General features: G+C 35.3%; 1 protein-coding gene across 1 annotated transcript in view; it reads right to left on the reverse strand.

Moving 5' to 3' along the window:
* LOC138106449 (D-ribitol-5-phosphate cytidylyltransferase-like) overlaps positions 1–24,167 on the reverse strand; it is a 111,426-nt gene that overhangs the window by 52,811 nt on the left and 34,448 nt on the right. Inside the window, 4 exon segments of the mRNA XM_069007063.1 lie at positions 2–91; positions 4,044–4,141; positions 12,068–12,113; positions 19,644–19,748. Of these exon segments, the coding sequence (XP_068863164.1) occupies positions 2–91; positions 4,044–4,141; positions 12,068–12,113; positions 19,644–19,748 (339 nt within the window).

Raw genomic sequence — 24,167 nt, forward strand, 5'->3', positions numbered from 1 at the left:
CATTTACACAAACAAAATTGTAGCACTGTCCTGAAATGATGTTTTGTAGATGGCTATCATTTTTGCTTAGAGATCGTGAAATAGCTTCAACCTGATTAGACAAAAAAAAAAAAAAGTCAAAAATTGTATCTCAGCCTTAACTATCTGCTAAAGCTTCCCCCACTGTGGCAGAGTGTGTTCATTCAAATTATTTAAAACTGGCAATTATTATTTCCACTACAAAAAATGAAAATTGCTCAGAATTTTGGGGCACTCAACCGTGAAGCATGGAGCCCAACATATGTTGAAGTATACTCCTTAGGGAAGCCATTCCAGAAACAGCTCTAGAAGCATCAGGCAGAAGTGCTGCTGCTGGGGTTAGGATGTTCAACTGTTTCCAGAGATGCAAACACTGTCCATAAAATGATCTAATTATTTTAGATGTCTAATTCTGAGAAAACCTCTATAATACTCAAATATATACATTTTGTCTTCATGAAGTTAAAAATTAAATAAAATAAATGTGCATGAAAGACCACGTGCACTGGTGTTCCAGGATTCTGCCCAGAGCAAGGGTACAAGACTTGACTAGAGTTTCTCCTTAAAATAATTTCCTCAACGAATATTTTAAAATACTTTCTTAAGTACAGACATACTTATTTTGCAGCCTTTTACACAAGCTAAGTAACCATCTTATCCCAGATAAAATAAAAAGTAGATTCTACTGCATTATCAGCTTCAGGATTGCCTTAAGTAAAACAGTAAACCAGGTAGCAGAGGGTGAATCTGTTCCCTAAGAGCAGATTATAAAAAAAAAAGAAAAAAAATCTTGAAATTCAGGAGAAAAAAAATCTTCATGTTGCTTCCATTAAATCAGCAAATCCCACTGTTTCACTATACAACTGAGCTTTATTTCTGCCCAAAACACATATTAAGTATCATAGAACAGAAGCAATACACTGCTGTGTTCCCTTAAAATGCCGCTTAATCCACAATCCAACAGAAGTTCCAAATACAACATTTAAAAAGGCTTTGCAGTGTTATGTAAAGCTGTATTTGTTAATTTTTGTCATAATCAGGAGCTACCTTGTTTGCAAAGGAAGGTGGTTTGAAACCAAAGAGTTGATATTTTTGCTCTAAAGATTTTAGAAACATTTTCGGCTCAAAATTTGATAGCATAACCACAAATAGCTGACATTTAATCTTTTAAGATTAAAAAAAAGTCACAGAAGGTATGAATTACTTCAAAATACTTGGCAAATGCAATAATCCAGGGCCCACCTGGCTTGAACCTCTGAAGATGTAAAATCAGAAATCCCTGGTATCTTCTCAACCTTGCACATACTTCGATGAACACAAGCATACTGCAAGCCAGCATCTTTTCTGAAGGTATTTGGAACATGACCCAAGGCAGAAGGCCTACTTTTATATTTTCCTTTGAGATATTACCATATGTGATGCTTAAGCATTGATGAACATTTAAAAATTCCTTCAGTGTATCAGAATTTTTGATTTAACTTGAACAATTTTATTAAGTACCACAGTAGCATTTTTTAACCACCATACTATCCAGCAAAAATGAAATCTAAATTCTCTGTTGGAAAAGTAAGCACAGCTGCCTAAGAAGAAGCTTCAATAAATCATCAATTAACTAAAACAAATTCTTATTCTATTTGCATTTTATATCCTATTCAATATTACTTTTTTTAAAATTAAAATTAATATTAATCAATGTTATCAGCTATGCAAGAGAGCAAAAATTACCTAAAAATACCACCTTGGTAAAAACTGATTGTCACATAATAGTTCAGTGTTTAAATAAAAAGGAGTATATGGATTTGCTTTATTACTTCTGGTCCTTGTAACAACTGATATTCTTGAATGCTTTTTTAATTACCAGATGCCCTGCACTGAATTTTCAACTTTATTCAGCATCAACTTTCATAAAATCAAAGATTAATACCAGGACATTTGGAACCTGTAAAAGTTATTTAAATTATATCAGAATTTAAAATCACAATTAACACCAATGCAGCAGGTGGACAATGCAACCATTAAGGAACTGGTGAGTTTCTACTAGCGAAATGATAGTTCTTTTTCTATTTGAAAACAACCAAATATTTTTATATGCTGCTCATGGATAATTATCCAGTCACAAAAATGACACACAACTTCATCCAGCTGATTCCATTTCATGTGACAGAAGCACTTTGTCACTAAAGAAACAGGAGTACACAATTTCCAGTGACAGAAGAAAACACCTTCAGCTCCCATTTAGGTTTGTTTGCTTCAAAAGAAAGGGCTAAATAACAAATTTAAGGAAAGACTCAAGTTATGTCTTTAACAGTATGATATCTTTAACAAAACATTCATTCATTAGTCATACTGTTTAAAGTAACACTGATTAAAGTACTGTTAAAGTACTTCACAAGCAACAATGTAGCCATAAAAATTTTTAGAAAAGCTTTTCTTTTCATTTTCTTTATCTTATTAGTTCAATTTTTAGGTCTTTTTTCCCCTGTTATTGGCATTATCATGTTATTAGAGCTTCTCTCAGAAATCCTTCTAACAAAATTTCTTTTTAATTAACTTTAAGGATATATGTAGAAGTTAACAAATACCTCAGAAATAAACATGGCTGCTACTGAGAACTGGAGTATCAAAAGTATCTAAAATGTTAAAATACTGGACCCAGATAATATGTGCTCTACTGAATTATTCCCAGTTGGTCTCCTATTTAGATTAATTACCTTCCAATTATCCCTTTGAAAAGCCCAGCTTTCAGTGTGGCATATCTATATTGCTTAAAATAATTATTTTGCACAAAATCAAGTCTCTCTCACATAAGGTGCTGTGCTTCATTTGAGAACACACAGGCTTGTGCATATATTGTTTCTAAGTTTAGAAGTTCTGTCTATTGGTAAGCTTAAAAATTAACTCAGAGATTTTATTGTTTAAAAGTATATGGGTAAGTGATGTCTTCCTACTAATAGCAGAATAGTTTACACAGAGATAAAAATGAGAACTAGCAATGGATCTGGTGTCAGTGAAATGGAAACATACTTCTGTCCCATCATACAGCTATTCAGACAAGAAAAGATCTTATTCAACTCTGCTAATTTTTTTCACTTTTAGATGCAGACATTTAATAGATATAAAGTATGATTCCATACTAAATACAATTCTTTCCAAACAAAAACTGTAAGTACAATGTCCAATGACATTTCCAGATATAAAACAGCCATACAGGTTGGTAGAGAAATATAGCCTTCTAATAATTAACACACCATGCAGAAGATCAACAGACATAAATAAAACATTGCAGAAGTAACAATATGCAAATCAGAAAACCTGTATTTTTGAACAGCTATTCCCTGTCTGTTTCTCAGGGTAACAGGAACATGTGATATCATCACATAAGATATAATTAAGACTCACCCCAACACCAGTCTAAATTTAAGCAATTATCAAATGTTAATTGCCTTTGGGAAAATGGAAATATGATAGCTCTATTAGAAAGAATAATGAAAAAGATCGTTAAATGCCAGTAGAACATTCCATCAATATCCTAAAGCAAAGGCTTCAATGAGCATTCACTGTGAGGGAAATGTACCCCTATCGCTCTACAAAAAGGCTGATTAATTTGATTTTGCATTCACAGCTCTGCAGGAAAACAACACACTCTTTAATTGGTTCAAACTCCAAGCCAGACTTCAAAGTAACAAAAGCATTTCCTCTGTAACATATTTGTAACAATTTGGTCTTACTGAATTCATAAAATCTAAAGAAAATTGCCTCTCTGTTGTCTGGATTCAATTTCTCCTCTAATCTAATATGGACATTTTAAGTGGATCTGTAAGATCCCCCTGTACAGCACAACTGGGCAGAAGATGCTTCCTTCTTGGTAACTTCCACACCTGTTGTTAATCCCTTGTAATAAATACTACAGTGACACAGGAAGCCTCACTTTCTGTTTTCACATTATTTAGACCATTTCTTAGGAGCAGTGGCAACCAGAAACATTAAATTAATCGTACAGTTGAGAGCCATAGAGTTGTACTTACTTTTATTTGGCTTTTCAGAGATTCAGGAAGGAGAAAACCTACTTGTGTAAGAGTTTCCTTCACATTGGTGATAACACAAACTTGTTGTGATAGGTTGTCTGTGATCAAGAAAAAAACCTTAGTATTTCATGCAAAAATAAATTAATCCAAATTACTAATCTGCTAAACATTACCTTCAATCCACATATTGTTGTTTCTTGACAGAACTTTTTCAACAGCTGTAAATTTAATGGCTACAAGGTACAGTTAATGTAACTACGTAATTTATATAACATACATCTCAAAATTCAAATTATATTTTATATGATTTTGTACAACATGATATCATTACGTAAGGCCTGTCCCCAAAGCCCATTTAAGTCTACTAAAATGTATTTGTTTGGGTCCATATTGACACTAGTTGACATCAAGAAAACTTTCTGAAAATTTCATCTCTCTTATCATTTCAACAGATCACTAAATGCAGTGTTAGTAATATTGAGTAAATTAAGGGGGAAAAAAGCAAAAAACCCCAGGAGATAACATAAATCCTATTCCCAACAATATATACTAAAAAATAGCCCAAAAATTTATTGATGATACTGTTTAAGGAGACAGAAGATGTAACTGTTCACCTCAACAGCAAAGAAGTTGCAAAGTTAGTGGCAAAGATCCTGGCATGGGCAACTTCCTAGATGTTTCACTGGGGGGGGGGGGGAGGCAAACTACAGTATTTTGTTGCTATCAAGAACAATAGTTTCAAGTTATTTCCTGATCTGTTCCACAAAGCCAGTATTTCAGAAAATTAGTAATTTCTCTTGTTATTGACTACAGGTTTTAGATTCAGTGAACATTTTCCTTTCTTTAAGATAACAAATCAAAATTCAAGTCTGAAACTCTCAAATCTAATTCAGGACTTTACCCTTTAGATGCTGAATTAACACACAGAAGAAAACATAAGATTTCCAATGTTTTTGGGGTAGCCATTCCATAAGCAACTAGAAATTTCATAAAAGTAAAGTCTAATTATATTTAAAGCGGACTACAATGAACTCCAGGGACAGAAATATACCAAACATCACCACAAAATAAATTAGGAGTGAAAGACAAGAAAAATTATAAAAATACGGGCTAACTGGTCTTCAAACAAGTCTGGATATAAACCTATGTATTTGTTGCATGTGGGAAGTTATTTCTATAATTACATACCACACAATAAGTTTAATCAGATGCATTACTTCAGCAGTGCAGAAACATCTCACTTTCTATTGTAAACACACAGACTTCTTTACAAAAATAGACATAAAGACCTGAAAATTAATTTTAAAGCTGCTGTAAAGTCAACATTATTGGAAAGTGACTTGTGATTTTTAAGCAATTTTCTGTGAGCAGGAAAAGTGAATTAACCACTGAGAATCCCAAAAGATAATTAGAATGATTTTTTGAATCATGGGTATTTATTACGTCCAATATTTATAATGTGACAACAAAAATAGTGGTGGCAACTGACATTGTATTAAGTTAGCAAGAATGGGGAGGGAGGAAGAAAGAGAGAGAACAATAAACATCTGCTTATAAACCATCACAACCAGATGGAAGTGCAAATGAAAAAAATGCATGACCAGTTCTCACAGGACTGGAAATCACAGGATACCACAAGTGTGGGAGAAATTATCTTCCCATAGATTCACTGGGCAAAAAAGTATACTGAACATGGATCACAGTTGGCTTCTACTTAATACAGAATAACTTTACAGTCTGAAAAATGGGAAACCATATTGAATTAATTTCTTATCAGCAGAAAGAAACCAGTGGGTAGATTGAAATCAGATCAAGAGCCACTTGAATTTAGTACTGTACACAAAGTGCAGATACAAGATAGACATACACAATAAACCAGACTAGCATATCAGATTTCAAGAACTCAGACTCTATTGAACTAAGTAATTTAATGAAGATTGGAGCTATTACAAAAATCCACATGTGGAAGAAGGCTGTGGAGTCCAAAAACGCACCATAACTTAAGCTCAAACAGTTGTTTTTAAAAAGAAGTCTGTAATCAACAGTAAGTGTCAGAACTATTCTTACAAAAGGCTGCTCAAAGGCTGCAGCTATAAAAACCCATCTCACTCCTCTCTCCAGCCCTCTTAGATCTCTAATTTCCTGTAATATAGATGAGAAAGGAGAGGCAATTACAAAAAAGCAACTAAGACTTTCAGGTTGAATTTAATAAAGAAGAGAGAAAATCCAATGAAGTGTGGAAAACTATTTTTTATCTGGAGGAGGAATGTAATGTTATAAGGGGAAAGTATGTTAATAAAGTAGGAGAACATTAAAGTAGTAATAATACCCACATTGAAAAGATGCTGCATGTTTTTAAATGATCAAAGAAATGAGTAAAAGAAGTCTGGGAAATCATCATTTATAAAATCATCATAGTAAAGCAACAGTTCTGTTATAGTTGAGGTTTGAAACTCAACTTCCATTTAAATCTAATTTCAAGTGGTCAAAGATCCATGTGTTAATTTAGACTGCACCTTTGCTGCACTGTGGGAAGGAAGACTGAATGGCGCCTTCCTCCCCAAGATTGCCCGTGTCCCACCTCTGCTAAGATGATGGAGCTCTGTCACTCAGCATAGTCATGCTGAATTCAGTGAGCACATCTGGAGTGCTGGCTCGTAACTCCAGGGATTCCATGAGTTTTGCTGCCTGCCAGTAAAGCTGTGTGCAGCATTTCATTCCTGCTTTTCAGAATTCTGTTTGGGTGAACGAAACAGTTATACTGGAAAGGCACGACACGGCCATGTCACCAAGAATTTTAATACTCGGCTAAAAACATTTTGTTTTCCATTGGACCTCTGGATAATTGAGGCTGGAAGGAACTCCAGGGTCTCTCATTCAAACTCCTTCTCAAAGCAGGATCACCCATGAGGTCAGGCCTGTCACTCAGCCCCTTACTGCTCTGGCATACAATCTCTCTGGGCAACCTGTTTGCCGCTTGGTTGTCTGTCAAGGGTGAACGAGATTATTCCTTTTACTGAGCTGGAACTTCCCTTGGTTGGGTTTTTGCATCTCCTCCTGTCCTCCCACAATGAACCACAGTTCTACTTTACTTAACTACTTTCTGCCATAACTTCCTTTTCATCTGCCCAATGTTTTTTTTCAGTTGTTTTCTCACTACTACATTACATATCAAACCCTCTACCTTGCTTTGGCTTCCCCTTCCTCTACTTATTTAAACTTATTATTTCCCTGGAAATTTCCTCTCCCCAACACACATCACCCAATTCCAGCTGTACCTGATAATGGAGTAGTGTTCCCCATTCACATGCATCACATTTGATCCCATCCATCACTTTTAACATGCACTCAGAGCATATTTTTTGCATGAAATAAGAAATAGTTAAAACTTTACACTGTCAAATTTAAACATTAAATTTCTCAATCAGGAGTTTTCTTCATTAAACCTAAATTTGACACAAGATTTCAGAATTCATTCCATAAAACGTCATTTTTCCTTCATCAGGAAACTTGATTTTCAATGTTTCTACGCCCTCCTTTGATATCCCAGAAGCTTTAGATGACATTATTATTCACCAACACCTGCTGCAGTCTTTATCCTAGGATCATACCCAATCATAAATTAAAATGTGTGCATGTTTATGGAACTACCATAGTTAGATGATGTATTAAGTGTACTCTAATGGAAGACTTAGAAGTTTACCTTGAAGAGCATGCCACAAATAAGCAGCAATTAAAATAATACTTTGTTTGAATAAAGATAATAAATATCACATCCTAGGGAATTAATACCATAAGAAAAAAAATGCATCTGAATGGCAAATAGGTTTTAGCCTACAGACATAATTTTTTTCTCTTAATTGCACATATATGTGTGTACATACACTTGTTTTTGGAAACATGCTCATACCACACCACTCTTGGTATGCTATTACAATTCCTATTGCTTCCTATTTTAGAAGCACATCTCATCAAAATACTTTTGAAGTTTGCAGTGAATTCCAAGTAGTAAATTAATTTATCAGAATTCCATTTGCACTTTCTACATAGCAATGGCTTGACTGGTCTGGAAATTCAGTATGGTTTCCCCTGGCATCTTTAGAAACATCTTTGTTATGAGATGCTACCACTGTAAACATACAAAAAAAAAAAATAAATACTGCCACGCATTTAGTTCATTCATGCTCAACAGAATGAGTTGAAATTTTTATTTGAATAATATAGGTAACCAAAAAATCTAACTTTTTTTTGTTTGTTTACCCATCCCACATGTCTCTGTAGCCACAAAAACTAAAAACCAAACTTGACACTGCCTCCTACCAATATTAGTACACAGGAAAGAAAGGAAAATTTTGTGGTAGAAGGCAAGAAAATAGGGTTCTTCTCACTTGACAGTAGCTATTCCAAGGAGTATTCCCCACCTGCCAGTCTATTTCTTTGGCTCAGAGCAGAGAACAGCCACTGGTTCATGAGTGTGCCCATGAAAATGCAGCCTACCTCACATAAGTTCTCTGCCCTTTGCTCAATTTCTATTTTTATAAAAAGTCACGTGGTTTCTTCACAGAACACAAGTCATAATATGTAGCTCCCAACAGTCATAAACAGTTTGAAGGCATTACAATATTTTTCTCGGCACTTGCAAAAACCATCATTTTATCTACATCAACAGATACTTCTTTAGCCAAATGTGAGGGCAAGTTATCCAATCTGCAAATGCATGCTCTTGTGAAAAAGTTACTTATAAAGTAAGGCCCTTGAGAAAAGAAAAACAAGGAGGAGGAGGAGGAGAGAGTCAAACTGTAAGTTACAAACCTCTTCTGAGAAGCACCGTTTGAAGTTTACATGTTGGAACTAGAGTTCAAAATTATCTACCTCGAGGGCAGTAATCCTAATGGAATTTTTTTAGGATGTTTTGTATTAGCCTGATCTTAACTACATTTCTAGATGAGTCACCCTTATTGTAAGACAATGTTTTCTTACTTCAAGACTATTCAAAATAGGCGTGTGCCACCTTGTCTGCATGCTCTACAAGTTTATACCTGTGTAACTAAAGAAAAGCATTAAATTTGCTTTTTACAAAACGGTTATAAAAAGAGATTTGAGGAAGTGAGGAAACTAAAAAGAAATGTTTAAAAAAACAGTCTCAAAAGAAAAATAACTCATTAGTCTTTTTACATCAGTGAAATGTTTCTTTGCCTTGAATAAGAATTATATGCCTGTGTATAAATATCTAAGGCAAAAAAATGTATGTAGGGATGCATGATTTTCTTACTTCCACCTGATAAGTTTAGCAAGCTGAAATTTGTTGAATTCCTGAAGAAAACCAAATGTTTTAATCACTAATAAACTGCAAATGACATGAAATTTGGAATTGTAGTCACAAAATCAAATGTGTACACTCAAAATTTCTTCATCACTACTGAAATCATCCAGTGAGAAAATGTGTGTCCAGCACAGTAAACTGGGTAACTTAATAATAAAGAAATCAGCTGTAAAGACTGAAACAGCAGTGGGGAGCCAGTGTGAGGCCAGAGCCCTTGGTTCCCTGCACCCTCCTAACCCACACATTCAGCTTCTGGGACATCTCCAGAGGGCCTTGACAGCATGCAAAGTGGCATTTGGAGAGCTGGCATCTTGCAACTCAACTTGACAGCCATGTAGGACTTCCCCCTCAGGCACTCTACATGGCACAAAAAATGATAAGCAAGAGCACATCACTTACAAGAGCATGTAGTGATATGGCAAGTGGGAATGGCTTCAAATGGAGAGTAGGCTCTGACTAGATATTAGGAAGAAATTCTTTACTGTGAGGGTGGTGAGGCACTGCAACAGGTTGCCCAGAGAAGTTGTGGATGCTCTGTCCCTGGAAGTGTTCAAGGCCAGGTTGGATGAGGCTCTGAGCCACTTGATCTAGTTAAAGGTGCCCCTACTGATGGCCAGGGGGTTGGTCTTTAAGGTCCATTCCAACCCAGGCTATTCTATTGATTCTACGATATAGCACCATGTAGTGGGTTTTGAACTCTCAAGAAAAGCAAACACTGTCATATAGTCAATTACCCAGCATATAGGAAAGGCCTAACTGAACATGCCTTGGCTTGCAGGATGGTTGCCATTCTCTAAGGTGACCTATCCTTGAAGGTTTCCTATAGGTATAGCACAACACAGCAGATCATAGCTAATAAGATTTCTTCTGTAAAACTAACCATAAGAGTAAATGACGCCATACAGGGGTACATCAGGATGATGCTCTGAAGGACAAAAACATATTCTCCCCTTAAATATGCTTTAAGTGTGGAATGAACTGTGAATAGAGCACGTGCCTAATATTAATTCACATGGTTCAACTGTCCACTACCAAAATGATTCATGCTACAGCAACCTGAAGATCTGAGATCTGAAGCCTTTTGAAGGGCACAAAATAGATAAGGCACAACTTTCAAACTGCTGTCTTGGACAACTAACAGTGCCAATTCAAAACCCCATTAAAGATAATTAATTATGTAAGATAATTCTGTTATGCAGTGTCCTAATTTGCTATGGAGGACTCATTATACTGCTTGCATAAGGAGAAAAGAACACGTACAGCTTCTGCTTCCTGAACTCACACAATGCAGCAAGAAGCAAATCTAAACTTCAGTAATCTTAAAGTACAGATTTTCATAGAAACCACCATAGTAAGACTGCTGCGGTTACTGAAGTAGATATATTGCATGCTGCCACAGCAAAGGGACATTAGATTAGACATTATTAAAGGGATTAGCCTGACTGACCACCATGAAGGTCTTCATATTTACTTTAAACTACACAAGCTTTTTATTATAAGTAACAGCTGAAAAAGATTGTACTGGCTTTAAAGAAAACAAAAAGATGTGATAACATTACATATGCTAAGAAGGCTATGGTGCTGGTGAGGCGTAAATACTGCTTTGTAAATTCATGTCAACTAGTCCCTGCCACCCTCTTTTCTTCAATATGCTTGGAATTCCTAAGCTTGAAAGCTAGGAGTGTGGAACATCTAAGAATCCTACAAAAAGTAATATTTTCAAAAATCCCAGGCTTCTATCTATGAATATGAGAGCCCATTGCCTGTCAGAACCAGAAATTTCCAGGCTTCCCAGCCCTATCTTCTTGATTTGTGCCTGAAAAATTCAGTTAAGTAATTCTAATAATGCATCTAATATGCAACATTTGCCCACTATAATAACCAGAGTGGACAACTAGCCATTCACTCACCATGCCTCAACAGAACAGGTTTTGCTCTGGTTTTCTTAAATAGGAACTTCATTCTTTTCTCTGGAAAGGTATTTTTAATCCAAAAGGAAGTCCCTTTCTCTTCATCAGTTTCTGGGGTTTTATCCCTCAGTTCTCAACAAGGAGTCAGGCAAGAGTCCCCTGAATCACTGCCTGTCAGTTTACAATAACCATCAGTGTGGTCATTATACAGTATTTGAGAACTCTTACTTTCTACATTGTTTTTAGAGTGAGTCAACCTAGATAAAGGCTAAATCCAGTCTTTAAGTTAAACTGCTATGAAACCACTGCCACTGGAAAAAAAAAATATTAACAAACTGTTCAACAAGATATTTATAAATTAATGAAGTATCTCAATATCACATAATTGCCACATCAATTTAGGCAACAACTGACTGTATGTAAAACAGTGACGAGCCCTAAAGAGTTAATATTTAATTTTCACTCTACAATGTAGAATAGAAAGATGGAACATATTCAGAATTGACCTGCAAATGAAAGAAAAAAATAGATTGTTTATTCCTTATAAAGTCCTTCAAAATTAATCTCTGTTTGACTGTAATATACACAGCTTTTTATAAGGTTCTGTATTCTAAGAGAAGTAAATAAATATGCGTAATACAAAGATTCTAGTAAACGAGCTAAAACAACTTGCCTAAGCACATTTTATCCATCATAAAACTTTTCTTAAAGAAATTTCAAACTATTGTACACAAAATCCTTAATTATAATCAGGAATATGCAAACTGACAGTCACAAGGACGAACACATACCCTTAATGATCGATTCAGCTGCATACAGATCCCGCTTGTAGGTCACCTAAAGGACAGACAAGCCTCATTAGATTTAACACAGCAGGAAGGAATGTAAAACCAATAACACAATTGCCCTGAAGGCAATTCTTTACATTTTAAATACCATAAACAAGTGATATTGTCAATTTCTTAATTTGGTAAAATATCACTGGCAATTTATGAGAACAGAGGTTGCAGAAAGTACTGGAGACTTGACAAAACCCCTTTCCCAAATACTTACATCTGCTTAGAACTCATTTGAAACCTAAAACTATTTTCAACACTTTGAAAAATCACAAAAACATAATAATGCATCTATTTTTTTACATATCAATTCTATGCTAATTTTATTGCAGAATAGATTAATTTTCAACAGGACTTGGGATCATAAAAATGACAGACAGGGAGAAACCTTGTTATTGCTTTTACTAATGTAGGTGCAATTTTTCAGTAGTGCAAGACTCTTTTTGTTAACAAGAGTCCAATCAACCAGTGGGAGTCAGTGAGACTACAAGTAGACTGTGCATGAGTTTTCAGAGAATTAATAAACATCAAGTTCACCTTGAAGACATTAATCAGATCAAGTTAGGTGAACAATAAGATGCTGAATATTTACTTGGTACTTGCAAAAACACCCTCTATATCTGTCTTTGTACACTCATGGTGGCTGACAGTCCCAATCACAGACTTTGCAAATAAAATAACAGAAAATTAAAGTCAGATCTACCCAAGACATTAACAGTGTTTGCTAGCACTGCCTTCACAATAACAAGCAGTGACTTGAACTGATATGACTTAAATATTTGTATTTCTTTTTACTGTAACTTCCTGTAATGCTAAATAATATTTACTGGATTTTCTGTTTTTTTTTTCTCTAGAGCCTGAATAAATATTTCTTTCTTTTTGAAATTAACTGAACAGGATTCCAACAGCATTAGTGCTACAAAGTAAATCTTACACCAGGATACCATTAATGGTATACTTAGTCTCCAAGCAAGTGATTATTTGACTTTAACATAAGGATTCTTGTGACCACTTTCCTTCCAATCTCATAAATTAAGCTCTGTATTATATTCAGAAACAGATGAATAACATCTCATGATTTCCCCAATGCATTACATTCTTTTAAAATTTAAAACTAACTTAATTCCCTATAGTTTGTCCTGCAGGAGGAGCAGCCAGAGAATGAATCTATCCTGATAAATCTTAGGAGTATCAGTTTACAAACAGACTTTCACATTTCTACTTACTGTTGGGAAGAATCAATGCCTTGAAGTTAGATTTAAGGATAGAGTGACCAACTGAGTGATTTTGCTGCAAAGTTTCTTTCTATTCACCAGACTCTAGAGGGCATTTATATTGAATTTTCAGTAAAGTATAACAGATTATAATCCCAAAACCTTTCAAGAAACAAGACTAAGGTCTGTCAAAAATGGTGTCAAATACTCTAACATTTAAGGTCTCTTTGAGGTGCAAAAGTATTTTTGAACAGCCTGATCTAAAAAAATGGTAGGTGCAGTCTTCAAGAAAACAGCACAGGCGAATAAAAAATTAAGAATGAACCTTTAAAAAATCTGTTCTGAAATTCTTAGACAGACATCAGCAAATGCTTTGTTTCCTAGAGAAATAAATCATTGAAGACCATATCACATGCTTCGTATGTATTTCTTTCATAATCTTTGATTTTATAAGCTAATTTCAGATAAATGCTCCTATAAGTTTTGTGAAAATTGCAGAGTTCACAGGAAAATCCTTCCAGATACCATATGTGACCACCCCTTACCAGTCAAGGAGGGAAGGTTTCTCTACACCTCTTTCGAGTAAGATGCTGAATTCAATTCCCTGAATGTTCCCTATTTATAACAGTTGCACAGAGCTTCAGCCCAGATTTGTCCATAGCATTCTAGATGCACTTGTAATACTAGAACCTCTCTTCTCTAATTTCATATTCTTGTTTCTCTATCCATGGCTGACATATGGTATTTTGCCCACATACTTGGGAAACTTGCTACCCTCTGTGATACCTACACCACATTCAAAGTCACTGCCTTCCAAGAACAATCCATTAAATAAGACCTATACTTCATTTGTTTCTAAAATCAGTTCTTGATATTTGGCTGCAATGAAAAGCATACTTTTTTCTTTAAACTGTTTGCTAAGCAATCCTTATAAATAGGTTACTTCTGATCAATTATATTTTTATTTACAAATCCTTAAATCTTTGTCTGCAAACTTTACCAGACAACTATTAAATACCTTAGAGACAATAACAGCTTCTGCAGAAACTGGTGAGACATGGTGAGAATTATCTTTTGAAATATATCAATTATCTAATTTTTCATCTATTTAATGAGAACTAGTACAGTTACAGTCATCCTATTTTTAATTAAGATGTCATGTAATTACAAGTCAAACTTCTGCCAGTTGTATGTTTTATCAGCAGCACTATCTTTATCAGTCAAGATTATAGACTTGTAATAAAGTCTTGAAGTCAATTTCACAAAATAATTAAATTCCATGTTGGTTCACATTAATTACATTAATCCCTTGACTCTTTAAATAACCAAGTTTTTCCTGTAGCAGTGCACCTTTTTGTTTTGTTGATCAATATCAAACTCACAGGCTCCAAATTACTCAAATTCTCATTCTTTACGTGACAATATTAATTTTCATTTTGTCCTCTTGGACATCCAGTGCTCCAAGACTTTAAGAACGTTATTGCTGCAATCCAGAATATCACTAGGCCAAATATTAAAACTCAACACAAATACCTCACAGTCACAGAGCATGAAAACATGAACTGCTTATAGGAAAGACAGAGCAGTCTTACTTAGTAAATGTCTCTTCTGTATAATAAATACTCTATTGTACTTCTTTAATAAAGCCTCAAAAATCATCAGATGAGTTTGTTTTCCTGTGTGCCCTTTTTTGTTAATTGTCAGACTGTAAGTTTTCACTACCTAGGAAGATGTTCTTTTAAAAGTTATTCCCCAAAATTACTTCCATGTAATGTTTAAAAGTCTTCTTCAAACTGACTTAGCTTGATGAACAGTTCAGACTTACAAAAGTGGACATCAAATGCAAAAATACAACTCTTTACTGAATAAATACAATAAAGTTATGACCACACACATACACAAATGTACTGAATTTCAGTTTAATGAAGTTTTTCCTGTCTCTTATGCTAAGACATCATACAGATCTCCTTTGTATGGAATAGTTTTGTAGGATTAGAAAATAATCTGTTGCTTTTTAGAAATGTGGATTTTTCACTCTGCCAACATAAAGTCTATAAATCTGCCTCAAATTTTAAAAAATGTTCTTATACTGAATTTTTTATCTACATTATGCATACACACATATATCAGAGTATAATACATTCTGTTAGTTGATTTTACACTTTAAGAGCATATTGTCCCAGAATATTTAAGGTAATTTTACTTTCAAGGTATCAAACACAGAGAAACTAAAAATGTGGTGTTGATAGTCTTTCTGTTTCCTTTTTTGGCTGTCCTGACCTCAAATACCTTATAAATAGTTATACAATAACTATCTTTAAAATAGAATTTAGGAATATTTATAATACTGAAGTAATTTGAATTACTTGGTTGTTTTCACTACAAAGAATGATTTTAATTTTGTAGTTTGTTCCCAGAAAGTAAACTATCTCTTGCTTTAGCTCCAACAGTGACTTTGAAATGTTACTTTTCCTAATGTAGAAGTGCTCAGGTAGAGTAATTAGTGTTAATTCAAGAAGATAATATATAAACACACACAACATTTTCCCACAACTTTGAGTCATTTAATGTTATGTAGGTTGTGCATCTCATGCATAAACTGAATTCTTACAAATATCTGATCTGCTCTTTAAAGATTCAAGATCCACATATGATGAAACTTGTTTTTAATACTTGAACTTCAGAAACTGTTAACTGACTGCAGTCCTTCTGTTACACATCCTCTGAAACCTCAACTGAACGAGGATTATTTATTTCAGATTATTTATCTGGATGGAATATCTTTTTGCCTTGTGTTGAAAAATAAGGCTGGAACCATTGGGAGAACATCAGTTCTTGGCATATGAAATTTCATTTAGCTCAGCATTAAAAACCTAGCAGAAAAAAATAACAATATATTACAAATTACAGTATTATGACAGCTAATGAAAGATTATTGTGTTTCTGAGAGCTGACTAGTAACAGCAATAGTTCCTAATCATTTTGTAAGCAAGTACCACTTGAGAAAACTGGCAGTCTTCTGCACTTCATCAAACCAAAGACTGAGCATGACTGTTCTTTAATGGTACTGCTCCAAATCACCTGCCAAACACCTCGGTACAGAGTGACCGATGCTGGGTGCTCTTCAAGAAGGAGCTGTATTGCTCTGTAGGCTCCAAACTGAAATCAGTATTTCCTGCAGAAACAACGTAATATTTTACATACCTCATCATTTTTATGCCTTTCACTCTTAATGTCTTTACAAGCCACAGAAACACCAATGACTTTTAGCTACAAAAATTAGACAGGGCATAGGATGTGAGAAGGTACTTTAATGACCTGGCACCAGCATCTTTGTGTTTACTGTATGTAACATATTCACTGCTCTGCATGGCCTGCAGCACAGTGTCTGCACATAAATGGCTGCTCTTGCTACTGTCACACTCTACACAACACTGTCAACACTGAGACTGTGCTGGGTTGACCTTGGATAGATACCAGGTGCCCACCAAAGCTGCTCTGTCATTCTCCTCTTCAAGTGGATAAGGAAGAAAAAATATAACAAAAGACTCATGGGTCAAGATAAGGGCAGAGAGAGATCACACAAACCAGACTAAACTCAGGGAAATTAGTTTAATTTAGTTTAATTTATTACCAATCAAATCAGAGTAGGACAACAACAAATAAAACCAAATATTAAAACATCTTCCCCACCCCTCCCTTTTTCCCAGGCTCAACTTTACTCCAAATTTTCTCTACCTCCTCCCTTCCAGTGGTAAATGGGGATAGGAAATAGGGGTTGCAGTCAGTTTATCATACAATGTCTCTGCTGCTCTTTCCTTCTCAGGAGGAGGACTTCCCTTCCCTTCCCTTCCCTTCCCTTCCCTTCCCTTCCCTTCCCTTCCCTTCCCTTCCCTTCCCTTCCCTTCCCTTCCCTTCCCTTCCCTTCCCTTCCCTTCCCTTCCCTTCCCTTCCCTTCCCTTCCCTTCCCTTCCCTTCCCTTCCCTTCCCTTTCCAAGTTATCGTTTTCCAAATGTTTATAGGCCTCTTTAAAGTCCAGTGCTACGGCAATGTGTTCCACACACTACAAAGTTAATAGGATCAGGATTTTGTTTCATTAACAGTGTTGGGGTGACACTGACACTTCAACAAGTGTCTTTTAAAACAGAGATGAGCACAAGTTCAAGTCCCAATGAAACTGGGGACTGGTTACTAATACTACTCCTTGGGGCCTGATACTGGGGACAATACTGTCTAATATCTTTATTAACAACCTGAGAAAGGGGAAATACCCTCAGAAAACCAGCAGATGACAACAAAGGAACAAGTATTCATTCAATATGCTCAAGGGTCCAACAATAATTTAGAAGGATCCTGAAAGGCTGGAGAAAGCAGCTGAGAGAAACTTTGTGGTCTATAACAAACATAAATACAGCATCCTGCATCTGGGACAGAACGACCCTGGGCAGCAGCAGTCCATACTGATGCTGAAATATAGAAAACAGCTTTACAGAGAAGGAGCTTCTGGACAAGCTGAGCATGAGTCAGCAGTCTGGAGCAGTGGAGAAAAGGAATCAAACAGCTGTATCAGTAAGGAAGTAGATCTCATTACGGGTAATACAGGGATTATTTGGCCCTTTAGAAAACACACCAGAGTACTGTTTTTAGTTTTGGGCTCCCCAGTATAACACAAAGAGGAACAGAAGGAAGCCAGTAGAGGTCTGCTAAGATGGTGTGAGAGAACTTGGCTTGTTCAGCCCAAAGAACAGAAGATGGAAGATGGGGAAGGGTTAATTCATGGCCATAGAGAAGAATAAACTGGACTTTTCTTGCAGAACTTTTTGTTGGCCTTTCTTCCTTCTCCAGTGCAAGACGCAGTAAGGGAAATGTTGATGAAATAATATGAAAAAAGTCCCCATACAAGGGTGATATTCATTAGAATTGCCTTCCCCAGAGAGGCTGTGAAATCTCCATTCTTGGAGAATCTCCATTCTTGGAGATATTCAAAACTTAGCTGTACAAGGCCCTGCACTGCCTAATCTAACTAACCTGGTCCCACTTTCAGCAAGGTGTAGGACCAGATAACATCTATCTATTTCATTCAGACTTAATTATTCTGTCATTCTAAGCCACATTTATCTGCTGGGCATCAATAGCATCTACAGATAGCAAAGAACCAGATGAACATTATTATGAGAAAAATGAGCATTATTGGTGTATTTTGCTACCCTTCATGTAACTATCATGCTTTGCAATGCGAACAATGAAATCATCCAAAAAATTATGTAATGTAAATATGCATGACATAATCTGTCCCTTAGAAGACTGAATAGGAAAACAGACCATATACAGTTTCAGAAAGACTGTATGTCCCCAACAGGATATCAAAAGAAGTTCTGTATGGAACCAATGCACAAGTAAATTTTCCTGTTAAATTGCACAGGAAATGTGCACTGCAGATTCAGGAAATTACCTTTCTGTGTAAGATTTATCGTTATACTTTTAAAAATAATGTCTCGTTGGAGGAAATGTACTGTCAAAGACAGATGCAGTGATTTGAGCTGCTTCCAGATCTTTCAGTGTGGTAATGAATAAAATAAAATAAAATAAAATAAAATAAAATAAAATAAAATAAAATAAAATAAAATAAAATAAAATAAAATAAAATAAACTTTAAAATTGCTTGACACAACAGCCACTAAGAAAGAATAATGTCCCACCATCCAAAACAATGAAACATGATACTTTGGAGTAGAAGGGACATATACTTTGGCACCTGCACACATAGATGTTTTGTCAGTCATCAGGAACCTACCAGATTACCAGACAAGGTAAATGATGTTTAAAAAAATTTAAAGTATTATTTGAAAACGTCTTAAATATTACAGTGCTACTGAATGTAATGAACTACTCTAAAAATCGAACTGTTGATAGCCAGGTATTTGGCATCAGAAAAAAAGCAATGTCCTCATAGGAAAAGTAGAGGAAAATAGACAAAAGATACAGAAATAGCAGAAGAAAGCCCGTATCATAAAAGAACATTCTTAGTTTGGGGGATTACAGATTTATAGTTTTACAGATTCTTAGGTCATTCAAGTACCTAGATGTTTTTCCTATTTACAGGAAAATACTGTCTTCATTGATTATCTCAAGTAAAAACTGTCCAAGACACTCTACAATACTGAGCTCTAAAAAGAGCTCAGACAAAACCAATTCTGAAATATGAAACAGAAAAGTTTAAATTACAGTTGAAAACACATCTGAATTTTTATGGTAATATGCAAATTTTATTAATTTTAAATTATATATATAGAACTAGATATTATTATTGTCTTTACCTTCCAGAGGTCAGCTGTTCCTTCAACAAGTTTGGCATTTGTTTTACAGTATTTCAGAACCAGATGCAAACATTCAGTTCCATAATCCAGGTCATAGTCTGTACACTGTAGTAATTAAAAACCAAAAATATCCTCAATTAGTCTTCGATACTTCTAAGCAATAACACATTTTCTTTCATTAATTAAACTTTACATCTCAACAGTCCTATCCACAGTAATACATCTGTATTAGGCACATAGGTTTAGGATAGATCAGAAATAAAACCGCTCCAAGAAGCTTATGCCAAATTGTGGCTATTCAGCAAAATGTTATAGAAGTAAACAAACACTTTACAAGCACAGATGAAATCAGTTAGGTGCTGCTAAGCCTTAGTATCTTGCTAAACCTTTACACTGTTAACTAAACGAATGAGAAGTTACATGTATAAAAAAATTCTTGACGTAGTCAAGAGAGGCCTCACCAAAAGACACCATTAACCTTTCAGTGACAAACCTTTAGAGTATGGGAACAAATCAATAGATGTAGAAGCATGACTCTTCAAATGCTGGGCCTGTTTTGGTTATTGCAGCATCAAAAAAGGGATGGTAGTAACCTCTGTATTCCTTACGTGATTCCCTCTATTTTTTTCTCCAGTTATCTGCACAAAAAATAGCAGTCTCATGCTGCTCCATGATCCTTACAGATTAAAAAAAAAACAACAAACAAAAGTTTGTCTACCTTTTAGGCATCTAGAAAAGATATTATTCTCTCAACACACCCTTCCCAAGCAGTTTGGCTTCCTATTGATAGCGATTGTAAGAATCTCATTAATGAAAAACTGAGTAGGGAGCAGAATATCCTGAGCCAAAACATAGGTAGAAAAGCAGGAACTGGGAGCTTATCAGTCAGGACTACCTCAAGATGAATTAGCCTGACTAAGATAAGAAAGTTCTACTATTTTCGTATTGCTAAATTACCAGTCCATACAGAAACACAAATGCCATGTAACAAGGAAGGGTAACTTAAGATAGCATCTTTATAAAAAAAGGAGGTATTTGAGAAGATCAGAGGCTGGCTAGCACCATAGCCAGTCTCTATTTCAGAGTGACTTGTCAACAGTAAGTAAGAAAAAACAAGGCAATAATATGTTCTTACCTTCCCAGAATGTTCCCTTTGCCTCATATAAAGCTATTATTCTGGCTTCAGAAATCACTTTAATAAAAACTCCCTGAGGGACACACTGAACCAGAAGCAACTGCCTTAACAGTACTCAGTGAAGTACAGGAATCCTGAATTCACCCAATTATTTTTTGAATAGCAGTATTTTTTTAGCAACTGCAGCAGGGAGTATCTCATTCATCACTTTTTTCATCGCATGCTCTATTACTCTGACAGAAAAACCACCTTCTCAACCCTTCAAAATGCTCTACCACATTTCTTCTCACATCTTTCCACAGATAAAGAGATCAGTATTTATTCAGTCATTTCATGTGTGGAAACTACTTCAAAACTTTGATCAACGCTTTTGCCCTCCATTTATCTACACTTGCCTATGAATTTTATCATAATATCCTTCTACAAACCTTCTCAGTTAGCCCTCATCTCCATTACACAGAAAAAGAAAGGGTACCTCCACTTCCTGTTCCAAATTATTTATGAACAAAATAACTGCACAGGTCTCAGTACAGACCATCAAGAAACTCCACTGGTGATTTACTGCAATGAAAACTGGTCATGCACTTGACCTTGTTTCTTATCTTCTAAAAAATAATCTACCCTGGTAAATCCTTTCTCTTATCCCAAATCTGTAAGAGTCCTTCAAGAGTCTTTGGTAAAAGCTTCTGTGAAACATCTTATTAAGGCACTTAGGTTGCTATCAGCTCAATCAACCTCAAACAAGATGCCAGTAAGGTCCTTAAGGAATGACAATTAGCTCTGCAATACATAAGCTTTCCTTTATGAACACTTCCATTGTGTAAAATTTAACCCTGGGTCCATGTTTCAAAGATACTGTGCTCAGTAATTTCCAGCCCCTCCAGGATTCAAGAAACCAAAATTGCCAAGCACGTAAAAATTTAAGTGGGTTAAAGAACCAAAAGAGAGTACTGCAACACAACCTGCCTTTCTTTTTATTAAGTTTCTCAAGAAGTTTATTAAAACAGATGAAGAAATTTTTTTTTGTTCTATTCTTGTTTTATAACATATCAGTGAAATTCAAGGAATTCATCAGCATTACACATCTGAATTGCAATACTCATACACACAGATATCTTAGAAAAAAGATAGCTATGACTTTTATATTCTTTAAATCAGTAATTTCTACCATTTAATTTGTCAGCCAACTTTAAAAAGTACTTTAAATATTATTGTTCTTTACAGACTTTTAGCTGAGTTACAAACCAAAATTGACACAAGAACATAGAGTAACTTAAAAAGAAGGGGGTTTCAAAAAAAACACTTTGGAACATTTTTTAATTAAGCAGAAATTTAAATAAATAGGATAGAAAAAAGGTGAACAGAAAAGATAAAGGAAGAGGGAACTCTAGCTCCAAAATACATAAAAATGCAGTGATCTTCTAAGTAAAGCTATCCAGAGATAAAGTGCCAGTAAAACCAGAAATGGCCTAGTCAATTCCAAATATTTATTACCAAAATGTTTCCTTTTTCATTTTGTTTTTAAGGAAAATTTTCTGGTAGAACACAAACTATTTTTCACTAATGTGAGTAACATACAGATTAAAAAAACCCATGTATTTTTATTTTTGCTTCAGAATGGAAGAGAAAACTTCAGAAATAAATTTGGCTGCGAAAGAATTTACTCGGCAATAAAATTGTTACATTTTTTAATATATGGGTAATGAATGCAACTAAGACAAAACAAAGCAATTCCAACTTTTTAGCAAGGTATTAATCACATATAATTAGTAGGGAGTGGAGAAGTTCCATAAATGGGCTAAGGCATCTTGAGGGTATTGCTTGCTTCAAGGGATGAAATATGACACAAAGCAAAGTAATAATTAAAAACATATTTCACTAACACTTGTATATCATGACATTTACTACTCTAATTATCTGTAATTGTTTCAACCTAAACATATTGTCAGAGTGTACTGTTCTCCAAGTCTGATACACTGATGTCAGAGAAGAACAATGAAATGAAGTAGTAGCACAAGGCCAGCTGTTTATATACAATCTACATGCTAAACAGTTTCACATGTGAAATTTTAAATCCATATTCAAAGAGCAGAATTCAAAAGCTTCTATACTGCTCTAAGAAATTCAGTTAGCAAATTAAGCATTATCAGAGAGCTCCTATAAAAAAAAGTCCTGCATCAGGCACGGTATCCCCAGACAATTGAGGGCAGGAATTGTCCTGCTCTGCTCTGCTCTGCACTGGGGCAGCCTCACCGTGAGTCCTGTGTGCAGTGTTAGGGCACCTCAATATAAAAAAGACATTAAACTCTTAGAGAGTGTCCAAAGGAGGGCAACGAAGATGGTGAAGGACCTTGAGGGGAAGACTACAAGGAGTGGGGAGACGTCATCGCAGTTAAAACTTCCTTCCACAAGGAAGTGGAGGGGCAGACACTGATCTCTTCTCTTTGGTGACCAATGACAGGACCCAAGGGAATGGCCTGAAGCTGAGTCAGGGGAGATTTAGGTTGGATACTAGGAAATGGTTCTTCATCCAGAGGGAAGGAGCAGGCTCCCCAAGGAAGTGGTCCAGCACTGGCAGAGTTCAAGAAGCACTTGGACAATGCTCTCAAGCACATGGTGGAACTACTGGGAATATCCTGCGCAGGGCCAGGAGCTGGATTCAGTGATCCTTATGGTCCCTTCCAACTCAGGACACTCTCTGATTCTACAAAAATTCCAGAATATCTGTGAAGAAAATTCATACTCACCCAGGTATACAACCACTCTCATCCTAAATCTTCTGTATGTAATTCAGTGTACATCTAGATTCAATTTACAATACAAAAATCTGTTTAAAACTCTTACTCTTTCTAAAGCCCCTTTATGACTGAAAGCCTTTTTAACATAAGTTTGACAGTGTACAGTTAACTGAACTTGACATGCACACACAGCTTTGTGAAACAATAGACATAGTTTTAGTTTCACACCACAGATTTGAAATGATGGAAACAGCTGGAAATACTGGCAGAAAACATATCCACAAAAGAAAGAAAACATAATAGTTTAGCTCTTTAAATGACACAGAAGGAAATATATTACTTAAAAATCCTTTTGTAGTGTTGAATATTCAAAGACATTATAATAGGTAGCTTTGGGAAGACTTTTTTGTGGGTGTTTTTTTGTTTGTTTTCCAAGAATGAATAAAGTTTGAATAAAGTGCTATGAGTGGAATGAGATACAGATTTTAGCATTACACAAAGTCTTCTTCCTCTTCCTTCCAAATTAGTTTGAAAACATTTTGAAAAACACTACTACTTCCTAAAATGCAAGGTACATTGTTGTTCCTTATATGTAAACATAGAGTAAGAGGTTAGAGAAAAGAGCAGCTATGCAGCCTCTGTCTCCCTGGT

This window comes from Aphelocoma coerulescens, chromosome 2 (genome assembly GCF_041296385.1).
Source record: "Aphelocoma coerulescens isolate FSJ_1873_10779 chromosome 2, UR_Acoe_1.0, whole genome shotgun sequence".
Classification (NCBI taxonomy): Eukaryota; Metazoa; Chordata; class Aves; order Passeriformes; family Corvidae; genus Aphelocoma; species Aphelocoma coerulescens.